The sequence below is a fragment of the Ceratotherium simum genome, chromosome 11 (genome assembly GCF_057802395.1).
Source record: "Ceratotherium simum simum isolate JZ-2026a chromosome 11, ASM5780239v1, whole genome shotgun sequence".
Taxonomy (NCBI): domain Eukaryota; kingdom Metazoa; phylum Chordata; class Mammalia; order Perissodactyla; family Rhinocerotidae; genus Ceratotherium; species Ceratotherium simum.
In genome coordinates this window covers 45,444,543-45,462,365 of record NC_141910.1, presented here as the reverse complement: position 1 = coordinate 45,462,365, position 17,823 = coordinate 45,444,543, and the positions used below count along the sequence as shown (strand labels likewise).

Genomic DNA, 17,823 nt, shown 5'->3' with positions numbered 1-17,823 from the left:
GTTGCTGTATGTGGGACGCGACCTCAGCATGGCCTGAGAAGCGGTGCGTCAGTGCGCGCCCGGCATCCAAACCCAGGCTGTCAGTAGCGGAGCGCAAGCACTTAACTGCTAAGCCACGGGGCTGGCCCAGGAATGAAATTATTTTTAAACATAATGAATTATTTTTAAACATACCGAGATTTACATATTCAAGTGAAGTGTTTTGCCTTTCAAAATAGTTGTATGGGAAAACTGTACAGGTATCGCAGAAATACAGTCATTCAGAATATTTTTGGTACTTCTCTGTTGACTGACGTTAGAGCTTGCAGCACATCCTTTTGAATATCTTAGCTTTGTAAACCCTGACTTTAAAGGTTTATCAGACTCTAGGAAATAGTCAAAGTCATTCACGTCTAAGTCTGGTGAAAAAAGGAGGATGATCCTAGGGGCTGGCCTGGTGGTATAGCAGTTGAGTTCGTGCTCTCTGCCTTGGCGGCCTGGGGTTCCCCGGTTCGGATCCCAGGCATGGACCTACACACTGCTTATCAAGCCATGCCACGGCAGGCGTCCCATATAAAGTAGAGGAAGATGGGCACAGATGTTAGCCCAGGGCCAATCTTCCTCAGCAAAAAGAGGACGATTGGCAACAGATGTTAGCTCAGGGCTAATCTTCCTTACCAAGAAACAAGGTGGATGATCTAGCTGGGTAAAACTTTCATAGAAAGCAAAAAATGACAATAAAATAAAAGCAGTTTGTCTTCCATGACATTGTAATTTGCTCTGAAAGCAACTCTGAAGAGAAGTTTCAAATAGAATTTTAACATAAACAGCATTTTAGCACAAGCATTGTAGCATCCAAAAGTGAGTGCTTTTAGTAATAACACTTATTTGTAAGTATAATTCCTGGTGTGTTTATTTAAAAAAATCAATTTACTTACTACATAGTGTTTTTATGACTTCTAGGGGCTAGAGGCATATATTTGAATAGTCATCTATTATAACATTTTTGTGAAGTGGCAAGTGCTCCATTTAAAAATATTTTCAAATAAATTAGACTAAAACAATTTTTCTATGGAAATAACTCTTTAAAAGAGGTGGTGATTCCAATATAATTTATTTTTAATATTTTAGTTCTCTAACTCCACTTCTGATTGTACCATTTTAAACTGTTTCGTTGTATAGTCTTAAATTGATCTTGTAAGAACAAAATGATTTCACATTGTTTAATACATGCGGGTTAGCTTTAGAGATAGTGAGTAACCCAGTGAATTGTTTTTAAGGGCCCTATTACAAGTATTTTCCGTGCTGTGTCTATCTGATGGTTAAAGAAAAAATATGTCACACAAGCATATAAAATGTCTGCTGCAATATTACTGTGAAATAAGACAGACTGAAGAAATGAAAATGTCTAGTAAAGATGATCGCTTGCCCATTTATGAATCTCCTATCACAGGTGGCTGCCCAAGTGGTAGGGAGCTGGATCATACCCACATGTCAGCCTCTCAGTTTGAGACTCCCAGATGCTCACTGTATCCATCAGCATGCAGATTGGGAAATCTGTTGCCGGGGGACTCAGCAGTGCCAGATCTTGGTCCAGGGGTGGTATCATCACTTTCGTCTAAATTTGATATGAGATGAGCCGTAATGAACATTTAGCACTGTTTGAAATTTGTCAGAAACACGAGGGGTTGGTGATGTATTCCATCTTACACGTTTTTGAGTTTAGGTTATACTATCAGCAATTTGACCACATTTTTACTTAACCATTTATGTCTATAGGATACCTATTTACACATCAAGTGAATTACTTTCATATCTGAGAAATTAGCTGGATTTATCACATTTGTTTGAAACAGAGCCCAATTCAGGCATCCAGACCATTGGAGACCACAGAATTTAATGCTAGCCACCAATCAAAAATAAGATTCAGTTCAAAGCTCCAGCTCTTATTTTGCAGCAGCATCATGAAACAGAACTAAGAATCCCCAAGAAAATTCTAAGGCCGACAAGTACTTGGTCCTTGGGGACCCTGCCAGTCACATAGCGCTCTGGGTTTGATTTTTCGCCTTGGCTGCTGGAGCACACAGAGTTGAGTCTGGAAGCCATGTCCCCGACCAGGCAGGACCTCACAGCATGCACTGTGGGTGCTGAACTCATCTGTGGCTACAGCATATCTTTTCTACTTAAAATTTACCTTGGTCCTTTTGTCCTCACTTTAAAAAAATATACGTACGTGATATAAAGTGAGGCTGCCTTGGATCTGCTTTGGAATCAAGCAAGGTATATTTAATGCTTGTTTATGTATTTGGCACCTACCATCTTCCTATGCCTGTGCCTTGCACTATGGTCCTACCACCCTTAGTTTGGGCATTAGTAGGAAGACAAGGGATGATGTTCTTTTTCACGTTAATTGGAAAGCTATTGCCCTGCATATCAGCTCACTTTTTAAAACAGTTCAGGGAGTCTCTATTCTATTAGTGAAGCTAAAAAAATGTTCAGAGATAATAAACTGTCAGTTTGGGATGGCCTCAGGCCTTGCATATTGAGAGGAATCAGCAAGCTCATGTCTTTTCAAGACTATGAATCTCTCATGCTTTCTGGGAACCAAGTTTTAAAAAGATTACATGGAGATTTTAGGCCAGATGAAATCGATAGGAATGCTCCGCAGTCCTGTGACAGAGACACTGAGAACATTATTATTTGAGTGAAACACCCCCAATATTATTGTTAAGAAAGTACTGGTTGAACTAGCTCTTATTGTTGACATAAGTTTCAGATCACTGACGTACTGAAACTAAGATTTGCTAATCAAAGACAGCTTTTAGAGATGGGTCTTCTGTATCCTCTTTCAACTTGAGAATGACAGAACTACTGGCAAAGAGATCAAAATAGTATAAATTATACTGTGATGAGTTTGCCCTCATCCCCAAAGATCCAGCAAGGCCTCCATCATGAGGGAGGAAGAACGGGGTCAGCCAGGCACACAGAATCATTGTTTCAACTCACATTGGATAAGCTGGTTATGAAGAGATTTCTGTTCTCTTCGAGACACCATGGGCACAGTCAAAATGCAAAACAATGATATCAGACTACTACTCAGCAAATGTGAAAGGCGCCAGTGGCTGGTCACTAACACGCTCCAAAGCTTACCAGACCATATGAAAGGACATCATGGACCCACCCATGTCTCAGATGCTTTTCGTGTTATCAGTGGAGATAGAAAATGATACTTAAGTTACAATGGACAGGGTTCAGAATGCCAAGCCAGTTGTCACACCATTTATCAGCTGAACATTTAAGACCTGCAGAAGAGCTCATAATTCATTTACTTAGCTATCGTCTGAGACAAGTTCCAGCTCTGAGTGGGCAGGATAGTCATTGCGACAATAATTATAGCAACCTGTAATATTCATGTAGCTGCTAGAGTTTATAGAATAGTCTCCTCTTTATGATATTGAGCCTTACAGTGATATTGTGAGGTAGCAATAACGGGTGTTCCCATTTTATAGAAGCCCAGAGAGGTTCAGGTTCATGCGTAAGATAATGAGGGAGCAAGGACTCCAGCTGAGTCTCCTGCCCCCTAGTCCATGTCCTTTGGCATTGCTTCTCTTTAGACTCCCCGTCGTGAGAAGGGAGAGGGTGAGGAAAAGAAGATAGGAGTATGAAAGTACTTGATCCTCGTGGCTCAGATTCAAAAGCCGTTCTTGCTCCTGGCTCCATTCTTGTTGAGACCCAGTTACTGTTATTCTGGCGTTTTTGGAGCCTAGCCTTTGATCCAGGTTCTTTTCCTGAGCCTCTGCCTGGAATTTTGACCTTGCTGTTTGACCTCCAGGAAAGCCTGCTTCCCCCTGTCCATTCCTGCGTCCCCTTGTCCGTTACTGCTTCCCTCACCTGGGGATATACTTCTACCCGAGAGAACCCAGCCGTTCTCCCCAGCTGTCTCTGTCCCCACGCTTGCCTTCTGCTCAGCCTCATTCACGTCCAGCCAGACTCCGGGCCCTGGGCCCTGACTAGTGTACTCAAGGCTCTGCTGAGTAAGATAAATGGGCTACTCAGCCCCCCTCAGTGTGCCAGGCAATAAGATAGCATCACCAACACTTGTGCACTCTCATCTGGACTCTTCCCTTTTCTCTCTCTGATTCCTGCCAGTCTTTGCTTCATTATGAGGTAAATTTGCTGAGCGTTCAGCAGAAGTGTCCATCCTTCATCCAGTACAAGATGAGTTGATGAACTGAGTGAGTGCCTAGCTATTTTCAGGGCTGTTTTAACAATACCTTACTCATTTGGCACCATCAAGGAATGAGGTAGTCACAGAAATGAATTCTCCAGGTTATTGAAATTTGGGGTGTTAGATTTTATGTTACAAATTTTGAAGGGAGGCCTACAGTGCTTTGTGTACTTTCGTGCTCTCTTAAGCCAAAGATACAGATCATAATTTAACACATTTTAGGCCACTAAGTATCATCACTGAGTATCTCATTTTGGACTGCTTGGGTTTGGGGATTTTCACTATTATTAGTGTGTCAGGTTCACCACAGCCTTCTGATCTAGCTTGCTGCTTCAGCAGGGCTCATTTATTGAGTACCTACTATGTGCAAGGGACTACTACAGTGGCGAGGATCCTAAGGAACTTTCTGTCCAATGCTCCAAAAGTTAGGAAATTAGAGATTCAGCCTGTTAGGGACAATATTGAGTTGGGGGACCCTTCTTCGTCACAAAATGTGCCATGACTTTCAGTGCTTAGGTGTCTTTTTTCCTTTTTATTCATTCATTAGGCACTACTATGGGCCAAGTACTGTGCTAGGTGCTGAGGTCGTCAACAATGAATAAACCATTGCCCCTAATGCAAGCACCCTTTCACCCTGGTCCTCAGCCATTTCCTAGCGAGTTGGGTTGAGATATCAGAATTCTGACCATCTCATACCCCCTAGTTGAATATGGCTATTAAAATGTGCATACACACACACACATATACACATGTACTTATAAATATGACACATTATTTCCATTTAAAGGTTATCAAGATATGTTCTCTATGAAAATGAACAATAAAATAAGAAAAAAATATAAGACAAGTATAAAAGGTCCCAGATTATTCTTGGAATCCAATCATTTTGTGAGCTGTCTCAAGCTGAATTCCTGGAAAAAGATATCGCACTCGATATAAAAAAATTTTTTTAATTTTTCTTTTGTAGTCTCTTAATAATGATCTCATAATCATGCTACTGTCTTTTCCTATTAAATATGAGATTGGTAAAGGAAGAAAAATATGTCCATCAGCCAAGATTCCTTGGAAAAAGCAAGCAAAGTTAATAAATAGGTCTAAAGTAAATATATGGTTGCTTCTCTGTCTGATCATAAAATAATACAAATCTTGGGAACATTTTCACACCATTCATTTTAAAATAAAGAAACTGCTCTGAGATAAGTACTTTAGAAATTACAAGGATGTAGGTGTTGTTGTGAGAAATATATACAAAGGAAAAAAGGATAACTAAATGTGTAGTGGCTGAAAGAATTTGAAAACTCCAACTGTAAGAGATTTTTTTCCATGACTTAATGAGACTTTCTTAAATACACATTCATACCCCTTGGAAATTCCCACTTCCAGATTAGGGAATTTTTGTACCCTCGGTTTTTTTGGTTTTTTTTTTTTTCTTATTGTCTACATTAATAGAATTTTCCCTCTAGCTTCATTTGGGAAAGTTTCATCTTTACAATACTTCTCTTCCCAGGCTGCAATTATGTTGACAATTTGATGATTTATTTGAATGGTTTTCTACTAGTTATGGTCACATTTGAAAAGCAGCTGTGGTAACAGAATGACATATGAAGATACAGTAAAATAGATAAGCTATCTCCTTTGGTTCTGTCTTGGCCAACTTTATCTCCAGTTTTATGGCCCTGGACAGGCTACCAGTGACTGGCGGGCTGGAGGGGGCCTGATATATTTAGCCATATAAAGTGAGTAAAGCTTTGGAATTTTCCCACTCATTTGATATCCACATGGCTTAACCAAGTTCAGCCACAAAAAAAAAAAAAACCAAAATCTTAAGGAAGAGAGTGCCTGAATTAGGTCTGAAAAGAGAACATAATTGTTCATCTTTGTCTCTCACAGTTGAATAAGCAGGCTTGTCAATTTACAGAGAAGGGCTGCATAAGATATGCAAACCATTATTAAAATCCAAAAGGAAAGGTAGTAAGAAAAATAAGATACAGAAAGGAATAAGCTTCATTTATTTTATTACTTCTACTTAAATTTTTTCAACTTGTAAAAAAAATGTATCTGCCTTAAAAAACTACTTTTTCTAGAAATTTGCCTGTAGTGAGGTTTTTCCAGAAAGACTTTTCTTAGTGTGTGTGTGTGTGTGTGTGTGTGTGTGTGTGTGTGTCTCTGTCTGTGTCTGTGTCTGCATGCCTGCATGCATTTGTATGGATTCGTAGGAATCAAGGGTGCTGGTAGACGGCTGCTACTCATAGCCAGGCCCTCCAGACCTGTGGCTCACGGAGCACAGCACAGTGAGGCAGCACTCCTAGAGACCATTGAAATCTGGAACCAGAGCTAATTACTACCCTCCTGACAAAGGCAGTGCTGCACACAGACCCAAAAAGGATGGCTCTGTATGCCTTCCACAAGTGTGCTTCAGGAGAGCCACCCATCCATACTCGAGATCTACTAATTGGCTGTCAGCCTTCCCAGAGTTGCTAATCAGAAAGAGTGCTTCACACATTTCTCAATGGAGATAATTAGTATTATTCACAAGAGATAAACAGCTCATAGTAATCAAGGTAATGAGAAGAACCTTGTATGCATTAATTCAAAACCAGAAGTTCGATGGAGTAATACAGGTTAAACACCAAGTTAAAAGCATCTATTAACATTTTCATTTAAGCTACCATCTACCTGAAATATAAAAACCAGTAATAATATGAATTGTTTCAGAAGCAAATTAACGTAATTGTTACACATTTTAAAATAACAGGATCAAAATACATTCCTTCTTGATCTGTTGTTGTCCCAAGCGTGTTAAACTATCCAATATGATGATAGGACTGATATTAAAACTTTAAATCAGCACCTCTAAAAGGTTGAATTTGAGTTTCAACTTCTTACTTCCCTTCTTTTTGGAGAATTTTCCACAAAATAAAATACCAAAAAGCAAGAAAGTAAAGAACTTAGATTTTCTTAACACATTTATACCTCCTGAATAATCAGATATGTGTTGTTTTATGGTCTAGTGCTGTGACCTTGGAGTGGGAATAAGGATTTTTATTCTAACTTTATACTCTTGACCAAATTGTGATCATAGTACCTTAATATCCCTATTGAATAGATAAAATTGCTCCTAGGAAATACTTGAACATCAATGTGACATATTGGTGGTCTTCTCCAGAAACTTAGTGTCTGAAGCTCTCTAAATCTCGAAAAACATGAATGTTTTCCTGAAATGTTTTTGCTGATGAAGGGTTTGTTGGACTTCTAGGATATGAAAGAAATGTCCATTCCTAAATGTTAAATAAATGTAAAATAAAGAACCAATATGTGTTTGTTTATGTTATTGCATGTGATAATAGGTTTCCTTCCAGAATTTTGTTCTCTAAGACTTGGGATAAGAATTGGTGGCTGAACATCTGCACTCCTGACACTATCCCAAGGGTTCTTTTAAAAATAGCTCTTCTGGACAGTATAAGGTACTCAGAAAGTCTTTAAAAATCATTCAGGAAAGTGACAGGTTGAGGAGAGTAGTGATTCCCACTCAGATGCAGGATAGGAAACAGCAAACTGGATGTAGACATAACAAACACCCATTTTTGTTCTTTATTGCTTCTAGGCTCAGAAAATATTTCTAGAATTCTTCTCCACAAAGAAGCTGTTCCAGGGTTCCCTTTAGAAATAGTTGTAGCCAAAGACAATGAATTCCTGCTGTTTCAAGCCTTCTTCCTTTGGAGGACATTAAGGTATTTCTTTAATTCCTCAGCTGATTCAATACAAGATGAGATGGAATTTCAGAGTGATCCTGTAAGCAGTACTTTATTGAATTTCCCCTTGCCAAATCCCCACCTTTGTGTAAGCATTTTCTCATTCTCCTAAATGAGGAGCTCCAAGACCATTTCTCTCCTTTAAAAGAGGCCCACTAGCACATTTCTGCCCATCCAATTTAAAGGAGGACAATTTTCTTTACTCCAAGCAACAGGTATCATGTATATTGATGCATCAGTGTCTCCAAAAGTCTTAGTAGGACCTCTGTTCAACTGATAATCACCAAACTTGCCAAGGACACAGCATCGCCATCATCCTTCTAGAAAGGTGTGCACTGTCTGGCATATCAATTCAATACCATATCCCCTGTAATGTAAGAGCACAGAAATGTAGGATTTAAAAGAGAATCTTCTGGGTCTTCAGGCCAAGACCCATCAGGATATTTTCCATATTCAGAGCACTGTTAAATAGACTAGAGAAAGTGTGAGATAATAACAATTCCCAACACACAAATTTCAGGATGCTCTAACAAGCAGAATGCACATTTCATGTATTTCACTAACACTTTCCCAAACTTCTTTATTTATTTGGATTAGAAACAATCATACTGTGATACCATGAGTCTAGATTCTTTAAAATCTCTTCCCTCACCAAGAACTTCCTTGGATAGAAACTATGCAAAAAAATCTAACCAGCTCTTGGTTGTTATTCTTTAAGGACTGTAAATGTAATGTTGATTTTAAATATTCTCATTAAGGATGGTATCAAATGTGTCTCACTTTGGAGTTCATTATTTGGAAGAGAAAATTGAATTTCAGTAGTCTCACAGCACTTCTGTCTCCAAAAATTGCCCTGAGGTCAGTAATAGGACCAGTTCTGAGATTACGTATTAATATATTGGACTGAGAGCAAACTCTCAGATCTCTTTATGATGATGTCAGATTTTTTGCTAAATAATTTATAGTTGCATTTTTCTGTTGTAATATTGTTCTTACAGAAATCTAGCTAATATAGGGATGGCCTCATGTGGTAGGAAACCAGGCACTAAAATGTTGAGAAAATGATGAAAGGGAATAGAATGTAATGTGTGACTTCAGATGAAGTTTTAGAAGACAACTAGTTGCCTTCGTATGTGTCTATTACAAATCAACAGTTAGTCCAGTGACATAGGACGACGGCACCCCAAAAACATGCGTCACCACCCTCAAAAGGCTTTTAAAATTTGTTCCACTTTGTATTTGAAAAGGAAAACAATACTTATTTGTTAAATGTAATAAAATGACATGACTAGTGTTAAAATGCCTTTTTAAAAAAATTTAGACTTCTATCTGTATATCACAATGAGTTTTGTTGTGTTCAGCCTAATCTTTTGAGGGGAAATTAAATTGTTCCAGAGTAAACTGACAATGTTCATGAATAAATGGTTTTGTTGAGCTTGTCTGTGCTTTAATATTAAATATTGAGGGAGTCAGAATTTGAAATGTATATATTTCCCAATTTCTTCCATCTAATGTACCTCATAAGTGAATGGAGAAATATTAATTTTAGAGGCACAAAATTTTTTGCTTCTTGCACTCGACCACATCGTCTGAGGCCTAGAACACATCCAGTAGGACTTGTTTTACCTAAAATATTTACAGTGCAGCATAGTAGGACCAGTACCTACCAAACAGCCCTTCTATGCGGTTTTTTTCATTTGTTGAACTGAGCAAAAGCCCTTGTCCTGAATGTTGTAGGGAAACACTGAACATATTTCCTCTCCCGGAGAATGTGTGCTTGACGTACGTCTGACTGTATACCTAGCTGATGAAGCCGTTTGGATAAAGTGTGGGACTGTTCAGGTCAGTGTTGTGGTTCTGATCCTCCAACAACCCAATTATTTTTTTCTTCTACATTCTAGCCACGGATCACAATCCTAATCCCATCCATGAATCATAGTATGTACCAAAAATAGCATATATATTAGTATTGATTCTCTTAACAAATTCCTAAAATTCGCTGAAAGTAAGATTCCATACTACCCTATGATTATTATGCAGTTTCAGTGTCAATGTATTCTTCCCAAATACATATTTTTCCATAACATATTTTCTAAAGGCAAAAGTTTCTCGTAAACTTAAATGTCAGTAAAGAGTACAAGCGTTTGGTCTTTGTAGGTATGCTTGAGACATTTCTTTACCTGTAAGCCATTCAGTAAAGCACTGAACATTCAGAATCCATCGCTGCGCCTTGCTCTAATAACTCTGTAGAACACAGACCTAACTCCTTCCTTGGTGGGTAGTCTATGGTGTGGTTTACTTACACCTGATACACGTTCTCTACTCTCTCTCTCATATTTGTGGTTAGAATAATTTCGACGAAACGTTCAAAGTCTTGTGGTTGAAGGCTGAAATAGACTCATTATTTTGGGGGCTAATAAGAGTAATGATAAAAGAAAAACTATATAGATTTGAAAACTGAAGATGTTTATGATAAATTTTTTAAGAAAATGTAGGAGAGCAGCACTACTGTATTTAATTTGCTATGTCTTAAAACTTGCCTAAACTTAAACTACTTCTTGATGTTTACGGTTATCTGTCAGAAAGGATACTTTAGTCATTGAAGGAAATTAGAAATTTTACAGCAGTGGACAGTTAACATAAAAATTGCAGGGAAATGTTCTTCAGACTGTGTTGTCATAAAAATAGAGAATGTGCTATGTATGCCATCTTCATACTTACTTTTACTGGGAGAATGCTGAGCAAAGCATCTCTTTAACAAGTCATAGTTGCCTACTACCTGTGAAGAGTTGGATCACTGGTCCCTTTTAGCAGATGGATAAAAATTTAGGACCTTTTATCTTAGCAGTGGTAACTAAAACACTTATTTTGGTCTCTCTTCCATGGTAACAGGAGATGAAACTTGAGAAGACAGTGTGGACTAATGGATAGGGTGTTGGACGGGGGTCAGGAGCCTCTGTTCTGTTCTATTCCCAGCCTGCTACTGGGTTGCTGTGTAAACTTAGATAAGCCAGTTACCCTTTCTGCACCTCATATTTTCCATTTGTGAAAACATAGGTAGAGACATTCTGTACTTAGCTCTTTACAAAGATGTGAGAACCAGCTTACTCTGAAGAAATTCATAGTATCTGGTGGTTGAAAAGAGGCTATATAAATATGTCAGTGTCCCTGTCCCCTTTGACAACACTCTTCCCATAATCCAACATTATATAAACTGTCCCTTATCAATGCACTCAAAACAGGTACCATTACAATGGGCTTTGTATTGCACAGAAGCTAAGAGTATGTCTCTGGAGCCAGAATTCCTGGGTTTGAATCTTGGATCCACCACTTACTAACTCTGTGACCTTGGGCAAGTTGATATACTAGATTTCCTCATCTGTAAAACGAGGATAATGTTAGCACCCATCTCCCCATCTCACTGGAGTGTGGTAAAGCTTGAAGGCATTTATGAAGAGCACTGCAAACATTCTATAGACACATAATACACTTTATGTAAGTGTGTAATTACTGTTATTAGCCAGAACGATTCTTCCTTGTTAACGTGGCAGCGAAGGTAAAGCATCGCCTCTGGCCTTGGTTTCTTTTATGCATCTTTTCCCAGAATGCCTGCTCCCTCTTCCTCCTGAGCGCTTGTGTCTTGTTCTGCCACTCCCATAAACCCCTGGACCCTAAGGATAAGCTCTTAGTCACTGTTACCCATCATATCATCTTTAATAATCGGAGTGTCACATAAAAGATAAAAGAAACTCAAATGTTTTAAACTAGTCTCATAAACGTCTGATTTATTAACTTTAAAAAAAATGCTAACAGATTTCAGATGTGTTGCAAAATACAGTGAGATAATTGGCAGCTGGAAGCTATGACCTGATTATTATGAAAAATAAAGTCAGAAAACATCAGGAAGAAATAGAAGAACAGTTAACAGTTTAAATAGGTTCATTTTAACCTCTCTTGTCTGCTTTCTGTAGTGGTGACCATCAGTGACGTATGGTGTGAGAGTACCAAAAAATGCATAAATTGCTCGAACGTAAAGAAATAGAGCTTTCAGATTTTCAAAAATCTAAATAAAAATATTTCGTTTTCAGGGGTTAAAGACATGAAAGTATAAAAGTTTAGGTTCGATGAAAATTATTGATTAGTTTTTTTATAACTTTAGTATGGGATTTCAAAGATTGAATAGCGTCTATGAGGTAATCATGTTTCATTGATTTTTTTCCCCCTTTTTATTATTAGAACCAACCTACATCACAATTGATCCACCCGCATGTGGGGAGTTATCAAACTGCACCCTGACAGAGAAGGACTGCATTTATGGTTTCAAACTCGATCACAATGGTTGTCGAACTTGTCACTGCGAGAACAGTGAGTATACAGATGACTGTATTTTTTTCTGAGCTGAGTATGATATTGTCAAAGCATGTTATGTGATTGAAGACCCTTTTCATTCCTGTTTGTGACATTCCCTTAGCAACCTGAAAGAAGAAAAAGAATTTATACTTAACACAAACAAATCCACAGTCATTTGGGGAGAGAGAGCTGCTCCTTCATTCTGCTTTTCCTCTTCATTTCATTGTATTCAGATACTCCGTGATGTCCAGCTGCACCGTAGGTGCAGCCCTAGGGGCTCTGAAGAACATCAGCCACCCAGTCTGCTCTCTCTATAGAAGCCTTGCTGGAATCATCCAATGACACGGAGGTCACCCACACAGAAGGTGTCACATCCCACATGTGACAGCCATAATCCTTATAATGTGCTTCACTTTGTTGATCCCAGCTCTGCCTCCATGTAGATTTCAATCATGTCTCCAGGCCATGACCTCTGAAACTAGACAGAGTATATTACATTTCTTCCGGGGGAAAAAAATGCCCTTCATGTTTAAAACAGTTTTGAATTCCCCTAGTTCTTCAGAGTAAACATCCTCACTCCCCTTGGCCATACCCCAGGCGATGTATTTTTTAGAACTTTCTTGCTCCTTTCCATCTTCTGACACACTTACAATATGTCATTGTCCTTATGTAAATATGTGGCCCAGAAACAAGCAAAATACTCCAGAATTTGGTCTGATTAGTGCAGTGCTACTATGTGGCCTAGGTTTGCATTAGCTCTTTGAATTACACACTGTTGGCTAATACTGAGTTTATGAGCAGCTAGAACCAGGAGGTGCTTTTATATCAGCTGTTAGGTGGTTCTTGTCCATTCTATATTTGAACATTTGATTTTTTTTAATGATATAAATGTAGGGCCAAATTTAACAAGAAATTATCCTAAGTTTTTTTGGTTTTTTGTTTTTTTGGTTTTTTTTGGTGAGGAAGATTAGCCCTGAGCTAACATCTCTTGCCAATCCTCCTCCTTTTGCTGAGGAAGATTGGCCCTGGGCTAACATCCGTGCCCATCTTCCTCTACTTTATATGTGGGACACCTGCCACAACATGGCTTGATAAGCAGTGCATTGCTCCACGCCCGGGATCCGAACCTGCAAACCCCGGGCTGCCGAAGTGGAGCGCATAATCTTAACCACTATACCACCAGGCCAGCCCCCTACCCTGAGACTTTTAAACCATTTTCCAGCTAGTTAGGATACTTTTGAGTCTTGATAAGCTGATGTCATACTTTATGCCCTCCAGCTTATATTAAATAAGTCTAACTTAAATGTCCTCATCTATCTAAATCACTAAACTAAAATAAATTAAATTGTACAGAACCAAGGACAGAGCCCTGTAGCACTAAAGACCTTCCTACAAGATGACATTGAACCATAATCCTCACTCTGTTGGTGGAGTTATTCAGCTAACAACATCAGCGCCATCTCCACAAGGAAGTCTTCAAACACTAGGCCTGTAGCTTATCTGAAATCGAAATACGTTGTATTTGCAGCATTCCTTTGCTGGAAACCATATTTTAAACATAAAATGAAGTTAGTGGGGCATGGCTTGTCCTTCATGAACCCACGCTGGCTCCTGCTGGTCATTGCTTTCTTTTCTAAATGTCACAAATCACATGTTTAACAGTTCCTTCTGCAAAATTTTCAGTTGTGAATGTCAAGCTTGGTTTCTGTAGTTTTAGAATCCTTTGTCCCTTTTGAATTGACATCTGGCCTCCTTTAGTTTTCTGAAATCTCTTTCCAATCTCTCTGATCTCTCCCAAATATAGACAATGCTTCTATAATAAGCAGATTCTCTGTGAGCCTCTGGGTATAATTATCCTGGGCTCAGAGACTTGGAATTACTTAATGGTGACGGAGGCTCACTTTCTGATTTATCAGTTGTCTTGGGCTTTATATTCCTCTTAACCTTAATTGTTCAACACTTCCTTTTGTAAGGATATTTTTGATAAAGAAGGTAGATACAAAGGAGTTAAGCCATTCGGTTTTCTCAGTTACATGTTATCATCACACTGTCTGCCTGATGGAGTTAGTGCTAAAACGGAGTTTATAAAACTTGTTGTGACTGTGGTTGTTACCATCTTTAAAGTTTCCATGAGCCTCTACCCCTTGGGGGGCTGTCCTGCCTTCCTACTCTTGTTTCTGTTCAGAGGAGGGCTAGTCCCTGTCATGCACCTATCTTATCTGCCTTTTATACCTCCCTTTGGAGAGCTGAATTGTTAGGGAGCTGCTTGGCAGCCACATTTGTTTCTTAAATAGCCAACTTTTTTCCTGACACCAAGATAATTGGTGATTGTATCATGAAGAGTTTATATTTTAATCTTTCTCATCTCTCTTGAGCTACACATCCTTTCTGATCGTGGGAGCATACCAAAACTTTTTTTCTGAAATTTTCAAAGCCTAAAAATATAGATTTCATTGTGCCTAATCATCTCACTACCACCTTTACCTGGGCTTTGCTGTTATGAACATTTTGGCTGCGTGGTCATGCGTGTATAAGACCCCGGCCACTTCACAATGAGTCCTTTGTAGTTAAGTCCAAAGAAGCAATTTCCCTCAGTTGTTATTGAAGCAAATCACAAACATATCACTGGCTTTTTGCAAATTGAGACTATTAGGAAAATTGTGCTCTGCCTGTGTTTGTGTTTGTACTGCCTTCTGGCTTTGTAAAAGGAACATCCATGCATATTACCTGCTTTGCTCCTCCATTTCATTAACATGTAGGGGGAAATATATACAGGAGACTCTTGCATTTTGTGTCAACAATTTTTTTTTTACATATAAATCTTTATTAGCCATTCATTATTTGCAAATTTACCTATTTATGGGGATATCAAGTCTTTCCTCCTTCCCTCCTCCCTCCTTTCTTTCTTCGCCTAGGATAGATAGAGCACCTACTGAGTTCTAGGTACTGTACTAGGTGTTAATGCCACAAAGATGAATACAATGCAGGACCTTCCCTGTGAAAAAATCTGTATCTGACACACTAAGGGAATACCATCATTTCTGTAATTTAGAATTCTATAACTTGGAAAAGTAAATCCTATTAAGAGGAAGCTTTGGTCCTGTAGGAGAACCCAGGCACATGTTCACACCAAAGTAGGGGAGTAACTGACCTGTCTCCCAGGGCCATGCTCAGCAGATGTTGGTTGGGTGAATGAGCAGGGAGCCATCAGGATCGGGGATGCCATTGGGCATCTTTCTTGCCTGAGGTCCCCCTCTGTTGTCTCACCGTTCTGACCATGTATCCATTTCATCACACTGAGGTTGTTGACCTAGGTGACTCTTTTGCCATCTCTCTCACTGCCACGGTGTACCTGAAAACATAGTGGAATTTGTCAGGGATTTGTCTCTGTCATACAGAAGACTAGTCATAGAGCATTCCACTCTCGCCCCCTCCCATTAGCAATCCTGATTACTTGACACCTTTGGAAGCCACACCTTTGGGAGATGAGTCAGATTAAACCAAACTGCCAGATCCTTGGTTGTCAGGTTCTTGTGCGCACCCAGCTTTCCTCCCAGGCTCTGGCATCAGACTGACATGCATCTGGGTGTGCAGGGCAGGTTGCCTGCCTTCTCTGGACCTCCTCTGTAAAGGGCAATAATGGTACCTAACTTGTGTGTTATTTTGAGGACTAGATAAATTAATGAATGCAAAGCTAGCTGTACTACCCAACATATGGGAATTGTTTACTCTACACGATAGCTGTTTTAGAGCAAAGCCATTTCTGAGTCAGCCTAAAGCTAGCTGACGTGGAAAGCCCCCAGCTTCCCCTCCTTTTGTTCCAACACCAACCTGCCTCCAGTTCTTCCTGTCCTCTGAGGACACTCACACAAACAACTTTCCTTTTACCTTTTAATTTTAACCCTCCAGTATTCTCGTTCCCTTTCTCCTGGTTTAGAAAAAAGAAAGTTCCTTGTAGTGAAGGACAGCATCAGTATGTTCTTTTTCCCATTGCAGCTACTTGATAAGTATTGATTTTGTCTCAGTTTCTCCCTTACATTATTTTTCTGCATCCCACCAAAGCCTTTTTACATGCAGTGGTCCTAACCATTTATACCTAAGTTTTCTGTTAGGGATTAGACCTGGTTTATATAGACCACTGGCATTAAGATTTCTTAAAATAAGACCATCGCCAAATAAATATATCTCCCCTATTCATTGGTTTGTTGTTTGCTCGTTTGTCCTTTCTTTTGTTCATCTAGCATTTATTGAGTGCCTACTATATACCTAGCACTAGGGATATGAAAAAGGTAAAAATGGACCTCATCCTTGACTGATATTGGTAATGTGTTGGTAATGTTGGTAATATGCTAACATGTTGTAATGATATTGTAACATAATCAAGCATGTTATAGACAGCCATTCTAAGATTGAAGTCAAAACCCAGTAGAAACACGTCCTTCAAAAGTACATGGAAGGTACATGACAAAGGATTCTTGTGTTTGAACATATTGTCGCTTAGCTATTTTAACCTGCAACAAATAGCATTCTTATAACACTGCTAAGCAAAGTAATGCATCAAGGGCGTACAGAGAATTTAAATTATCCCTGATTCATTTTCTCAAAGACATATTTAGAATCAAGAAAAGAGATATGGTGGAAAATGTTTCAGAAAGTATGATAGCAACAAAACAAAAGGATGTCTTAAAACTACAATCATTTAGATAAGCTACTATAACCTAACGCTTTTTTGGCACAAGCTATTCATAACATTACTTTTTAAACAAGAATGCTTGTTGCTGTCAAATAGACATAATACACTTGAGTTTACTATATGAACTATATGTAGTAAATGACATCTATATGAATTAAATGCCATCAATCTTTTGGCATCTTATTTTCTACATCTTTAAAAATAGTAGATTTGACTGGATTATTTGTAACTTCTCTTCCAGTTTTAAGATTCTGTAATTCTAGGAATTGGTAATGCTTTTATCTGGAAACTGATGCAGATATAGAAAATTAATGGTAGCAGGGAGAACAAGCCTTCATGTTTTTTGTGAAATATATATCTGAATCAAGCATCTAAAGAAGGTTGCAGCGTCAAATGTAGGGAGGCCGCAAGGGCTGGCCTGAGGTTGCCTAGTGGTTAAGTTCGGTGCGCTCTGCTTTAGCGGCCTGGGTTCAGTTCCCGGGCATGGACCTACACCACTGGTCTATCGGTGGCCATGCTGTGGCAGAGGCTTACATACAAAATAGAGGAAGATTGGCAACAGATGTTAGCTCAGGGCAAACCTTCCTCAGCAAAAAAAAAAAAAAAAAAAATATATATATATATATATATATATATAGGGAGGCAGGCTCCTTGTTTTCATTTCTTTGTAACTGTGAACTAACACTCATCCAGGTCAAGATTGGGACCACCATTTGCAGTGTTGCATGTCTTTATTAAATAGTCTCAGGAACTTCATGGCGTTCTTAACTGATAGCAGGATGGTGCAAATTGCCAGTACCCAAGAGTGTGAAGTATTGCAG

General features: G+C 38.9%; 1 protein-coding gene across 7 annotated transcripts in view; it reads left to right on the top strand.

Moving 5' to 3' along the window:
* Positions 1 to 17,823, top strand: part of CRIM1 (cysteine rich transmembrane BMP regulator 1) — a 191,372-nt gene that overhangs the window by 128,008 nt on the left and 45,541 nt on the right. For all 7 annotated transcript variants that reach the window (XM_087436907.1, XM_004418148.3, XM_087436906.1 and 4 more), the window contains one exon: positions 12,196 to 12,324. In XM_087436907.1, coding sequence (XP_087293033.1) covers positions 12,196 to 12,324 — 129 coding nt within the window. The remainder of the gene's footprint in view (positions 1 to 12,195; positions 12,325 to 17,823) is intronic.